Source organism: Lolium rigidum, chromosome 4 (assembly GCF_022539505.1).
Source record: "Lolium rigidum isolate FL_2022 chromosome 4, APGP_CSIRO_Lrig_0.1, whole genome shotgun sequence".
Taxonomy (NCBI): domain Eukaryota; kingdom Viridiplantae; phylum Streptophyta; class Magnoliopsida; order Poales; family Poaceae; genus Lolium; species Lolium rigidum.
In genome coordinates this window covers 155228376-155234484 of record NC_061511.1, presented here as the reverse complement: position 1 = coordinate 155234484, position 6109 = coordinate 155228376, and the positions used below count along the sequence as shown (strand labels likewise).

General features: G+C 46.5%; 1 protein-coding gene across 1 annotated transcript; it reads right to left on the bottom strand.

Moving 5' to 3' along the window:
* Positions 1–3686: 3686 nt before the first annotated feature.
* On the bottom strand, positions 3687–5274 carry LOC124647669 (peroxidase 5-like). The gene is made up of 2 exons (XM_047187576.1): positions 4837–5274; positions 3687–4250 (listed from the first exon to the last, which is right to left on the bottom strand). Exons 1-2 carry the CDS (start codon positions 5272–5274, stop codon positions 3687–3689), a joined length of 1002 nt encoding a protein of 333 aa, XP_047043532.1.
* Between the last annotated feature and the right edge of the window lie 835 nt (positions 5275–6109).

Genomic DNA, 6109 nt, shown 5'->3' with positions numbered 1-6109 from the left:
CTGGGATCGCCCGATCACCGTCGGCACAGACTGGCCGTCGGTATAGATTGTTGTGCCGACGGTAAAACCGTCGGCATAGTATTTCAAAAATTTCAAATTTATTTTCGAAAAAATATTCAAAAAAAAATTAATTTTTTTTTCACTTTTCTTCTTCTATCTTTTACTTGTTAATCTTTCACAATCACACTTAGTACACTTAATCTTAGGTCAAATTGCACTTATGGTCAAACTTCTCAGTTTGTCACCCATCCTCACACTACTCCCGCCCCGGCACGCTTAACTTCTTGGTTCTCTTCGGATGAGCTTCCCTGAAAGAAATGACACATTGATGTTAATATTACCATATCTATCATATTAACCCTTTGACCGTGATGTCACACCTCTATATTTTTAAATTCTAAACAATTATTTAAGTAAACAACAATGAATATATATAAATAATAATAATATAGAATTTGAAAAACAATTAAATGATTTTATTTTTTGTTTTTTATTTAATAAGGAATAATTAATATCAGTAAATGCGAATTTGGCAAATAATATGTCTAAATTGATCAGAAAAATGAGAGGAATACAAATATGACATCCATATCATCTTTTGAACCTACAAAGTTAACTTACCCAAAAATCATGAGCATTAGATCAAGTACCTCTAGTTTAAATTTGATTGTCTTTATCGAAAATGAGGTGGGAAACGGCCTCGGCATGGCATAGTTTGCCGAAACAAGGTCATATTTGGCACGTGTGTGGGCCTTAGGATGGGAAGTAAGACCCCGGACGCGCATTTCAAATGGGAAGTGAAACCTCCATGCGATGATAGTAGATCACCTACGCACCACCTATCACATGCCATGTGCACGCGTTAGCTTTTTGGGAACTCATGCAGCTTCCGGTGGTGTCCCGCCGTATCCGCTGGAAACTGACCGGATTTGAACTAGGGGTCAACTATCCGTCGCTCCAGAAATTCCGAAAAAAATGTTTTTAGTTCAACGACGCATCATTATATGTGCTAATTTTTGTCCGTTTAGTTTGTTCGCGAATGGGTGCACCCGCACGGCCGGTACGGCGATACCACATGTCTTGGGGGTCCTGTTTTGGCCAGATGGCAATTTGAACGAAGTCAAAAAAATCCCACAGAGTCGTGTGACGTCATTTTATATGTCATAGTAACTATTCCGTTTGTTAAAACTGGGATACAGCAATTATTTTGAAAAACCCTTCACGAAAAGGGCTATCACGTCCGGAGTTCTATGGATTTCAAGGGAAATGAGGTGGGAAACGGCCTCGGCATGGCATAGTTTGCCGAAACGAGATCATATTTGGCACGTGTGTGGGCACTAGGATGGGAAGTAACACCCCGGACGCGCATTTCCAATCCGATCGACGGTCGGCCATCTTTTCATTTTTAGCGTGCCCAAACGGTTTTTATTTGTGAAGCAGCTACATGGGGCGCATTTTAGTATGACATGAAACCTCCGTGCAATGATAGTAGACCACCTACACACCACCTATCACAAGACATGTGGACTCGTTAGCATTTTGGGAACACATGCGGCCTCCGGCGGTGTCCCGTCGAATCCACTGAAACTCGACCAGATTTGAACTAGGGGTGAACTATCCGTCGCTCCGTAAATTCCGGAAAAATTGTTTTAAGTTCTACGACGCATCATTATATGTGCTAATTTTTGTCCGTTTAGTTTGTTCGTGAATGGGTGCACCCGCACGCCCGGTACGGCGATACCGCATGTCCCGGGGGTCCTGTTTTGGCCAGATGACAATTTGAACGAAGTCCAAAAATCCCACCGAGCCGCGTGACGTCATTTTATATGTCATAGTAACTATTCCGTTTGTTAAAACTGGGATACGATAATTATTTTGAAAAACCCTTCACGAAAAGGGCTATCACGTCCGGAGTTCTATGGATTTTAGGGGAAATAAGGTGGGAAACGGCCTCGGCATGGCATAGTTTGTCGAAACGAGATCATATTTGGCACGTGTGTGGACCCTAAGATGGGAAGCAAGTCCCCGGACACGGATTTCTAATCCGACCCACTAGCGACAATTTTTTCATTTTTGGCGTGTGTGAAAGCCATGAAACCTCGAACGTTATAGCTCATTTCTAAAAATATTTGTTTAGGTATTTGAAATATTCCATTTTTATATTTTTCTATGATAGATCTTGTTTTTCTGCAAAATTTGATATATTATACTTATTTTTCTCAATTAGAATGATTTAGTTATGCTTTTTTGAAGACTGACGTGCAGAAATAGAAAAAAGCTATGCCGAGGCACAGGTCTGTAGTAAAAAAAAAGAAAAAAATGTTGTGCCGACGGCCAGACTGGTCCTGTGCCGACGGCCAGAACTGTGCCGACGGTGACCGTCGGCACAACCGGCTTGTGCCGACGGCCATCTTTGTCGCCGCGGTCCGGATGCTTCTGTGCCGACGGCCCCGATATTTGGCCGTCGGCACATCTGTGCTCTCCTGTAGTGTAGTAATGCCAAAATGCCATCTCCGTGAGGTGAGCTGCTAATGCCAGCACAAGGCTTCACGAAACTAAGGAAGGACAAGAACACGAACCCTGAAAGCACACTCGATGATTAGTCCACACCCTGGATACTCGATGATAAAAAGCGAGCGGTGGAGTCCTAGCGCGCGCACACACACACACATAGAGAGAGAGCTAGGTGAGGATTATAATAAGAGTGTGAACATATGATGATCTTGTGTACAATGATGTGCCAATTAATTATTTAAATGATCTGGAAGACACCAAAAATTCTTGTTGACCTCCATTTGAGAAGAAAAGAAATCAAGAAAAGGAAATGAGAGAAATATTGGAAAAAGAAGCATCTCATCAAGAAAAGGTACTTCTTCCCAAGGTTGTGAATTTAAAATTCACAACAATATCTACTTCAAGTTGTGCTTAGGTCATTCTTAACGTGATTGATCAATTCCTACCTCTTGAACCCCAAATCACATTTTGTTCAAAATTTGAAGTTCATAGTGAACAGATTGATTTTTTTAAATTATTCATTTAGTAATTTCTTTATCAAGCATGGGCTAGTGTAAGAAATATTTGGGACTGTGGCTACCATCTAGTTTCTTCATGTGTCCGCCAATGCTAGGAGTCACCAAGAGAAATGAAAAAAATCCCAATTAGTGGGCTTTTTAGAAGAAAAGAAATCAAAGAAGACGGAATGTTGAAAATGTAAGTCTGTCATCATCATCCTCCTCATCATCATCAACATCAATGAGTTCCGACAGAGGTTGTGAAGGTAAGATCCATCACACTATCTACTTCAAGTTGGGCTTCCACCACTTTTAGTGTGATTGATCATTCCAAACTCTTGTGCCGCAAATTATACTCTGTTCAAAGTTCAAACACGCGCAGAAATGAAATAATCGACTACCATTACAAAGCCATTAGTATCTATATATTATTTAGCTCGATTAATTTGGCACATGAACCCTCAGGGGCTAGTTACAATTTTGTGAACAGAAAGAAAGAATTAACACAAGCCGATCAATGGGACAAAGAATAGGCAGCGAATACATACATGGTCAAAGAAAAGCCTCTAATTGAAAGCTACCACCAAGTCGAATAGGGAAATCAATCAATCGCCACTCTTAGTACAAAGTACAAACACCAAAAATCTATGGAGTGATGGCGCCATGAATGACGGATCATGCGACCCTGCAGTTGGCTCTGATCTTGCCGCTGCTGCCGGTGAGCACGCCGACGTAGCCCATCTTGACCATTGCTGCGGCGAAGTCGCTCTGGAAGGTGGCCGGGTCGTTGGCGTAGGTGACGACCTGCAGTGCGGTGTTGCCATCGCTGAGCAGCGCCTGGTCGGAGGCGAGCAGGCCGCGGTTGGCCATGACGCCCTTGTAGAACCCTTCGTCGAATGTGTTGGGGGTGACGACGTCCATGGGCACGAGCGCGCCCGGCGAGGCGCCGGCGCACTGCTGCCCGAGCTGCGCTACGTAGCCGGGGTCCATGGTCGGGTCCGGCGCCGTCGGAGACGGCGACTGCAGGCGGCTGCTGAAGGAGCTGCAGTGCGAGCCGCCGATGGTGTGCGCCCCGGAGAGCGTGACCAAGTCCTTCTGGTTGAGCCCCTTGGAGGCGAAGATCTTTGTGAGCTGGTTCACGTTGGGGGTCGGCGGTGGCAGGTTGCCGCCCGTGTCCTGCGCCCGCGACACGCTCCCGTCCCGCCGCCCCGCCGGGACCTGGTACCCGTTCCCGCCGGTCTGCACGCACAAGACGATGTTGATGAGTGCGTGCTGATTAGGTTGCAGAGGTACTTACATTTTGAACCAGCTAATTATAACCCTTCAGCACCACATTTTGATCTTGCTCTTGGTATCTGTAATCTGTAACCTGGATGATTGTGGCTTTATTAATTTAAAGCTGGGCTTTGTGCCTAATGTTTTATTCATTTTAACAGGTTGACAATACGGTCCCACCGGCAAGCCCTGCTTGGCGAGGCCAGCAAGGCAAGCTTGAAGCAAGATCGATTGGAGGCTCAATCCACTTGGACAACACAAAAAAAACGAATTTTCCTTTTTACTCTTCTCACCCCTGGCATATGCAGGTGCAGCATCATTTGGTGCAGGCAATGTGCAGAGAAAAAAAAGTAGCAAGGGGACACAGATCACATAAACTTTAGTAATTCGAAAGCCTACGTGCTGGCCTAGCTTTACTTAGATTAGATTAGATGCAAAGAGCCCATATGATCATGTCTGCTGATGATCTTAAAGTGACGGGTAACAAGGATTAATTGGGGTAAAGTGATACTGATAACAAATGGATTTACGCGCGCGAGCGCGTACATACCAGCGCGAGCGCGTCCCTTGCGGCGAAGGCGAGTATGTCGGCGCAGGAGACGACGCCGAAGCAGGCTTGCTCCACCCGCGCCTTGATCCTGTCGATCACCTCGAAGCCCCGCAGGCTCTTGTTCGGCCCGGCGTCCTTCTCCGCCGTGTTGCCGCTGGTGGAGTCGATCAGCACGGACGCCTCGCAGCCCCCGACGAAGCAGTCGTGGAAGTGGAGGCGGAGGAGTCCGGCGGCGAGGCCCGGGTTGGCCGACACCGCCTTGCTCACCTCCTGCTGCACGATGATCTCCGCCGCCGGGCACGAGCTGTCGTAGAACCCCACCCGCATCTGCGCGCGCGCCCCCGTCGACGCCATCAGCAGCACCATGTATGAGACCACGGCTGCCGCCTGGAGTAGGAAGCACGTCTCGCCGCCCCGCTTCATCTGCGCCACCTCCATTGCCGCTACGAGCCTACGATCCTCGCTCCAGCACTGTCAGTCTGTCACTCTCTCTTTATACACTGGCACGCTATATACTTCTTGCCTAAGGAAGGCGAGAGCTGATCGAGGGCACAGGGCAGTGTGTTAAATAGTGGTGCAAGGAAATAATTAAACACCGGAGAGATTAGGGGAATCTCGAGGGGATTGGCGGTGCATGTGCGCGCGGAGGGGAGAAAGGGTTGGTAGTGGAAAGATGTGGTGGAGAGATTGGGGGTCGGGGCATGGCCGGCTTTGCTGCTTTTCTGCTATCATTGGTGCAAATGGTAAGGCTGCGAGATCTGTGTGGTACACTGGTACGTACTCTAATGTTTTCAGCTGAACCCAGATGCAGCACATCAAGCCATGGATTCGGCCGGTCGATCCAGAGTCCAGACTCCAGAATCCAGAACCATTTCGCCGTGATGATTTTGCGATGAAGATGAAATGGTGATTTCTGCCGCATCTCGTGATTATGTCTGACGACGTTTTTATCTGATGTCAGTGGTGCTATAGCGCACGAGGTCGTGCGTGCATGAACTAGAACTAAAAGATTATCATAATTCATAAACATAGGTTCTGTTAGGACGATTTATTTTCTGTCAAGACTGAATGTGACATGCGTCTCGTTTACACTTGGTAATGTAAGCCATGTCTGAGCTAGCTAGTAGTCTTGTTTTTTTTTTCTCCGAAGTGAGATATGCTAGAATTTGTTAGCTAGCTCTGCTTAATCATTGTGGCCTCGCTGCATGTGGATGGATCCAATTGCTCAATCTTCTTATATAACAGTTGAATGGTCCAATAAGTAGCTTTACTC

Coding starts and splice junctions, on each gene's coding strand:
- LOC124647669 (XM_047187576.1), bottom strand. CDS start 5,274: ATGGAGGTGGCGCAGATGAAGCGGGGCGGCGAGACGTGCTTCCTACTC. Junction 4,251..4,836: donor CAAGGGACGCGCTCGCGCTG/GTATGTACGCGC, acceptor TTGTGCGTGCAG/ACCGGCGGGAACGGGTACCA.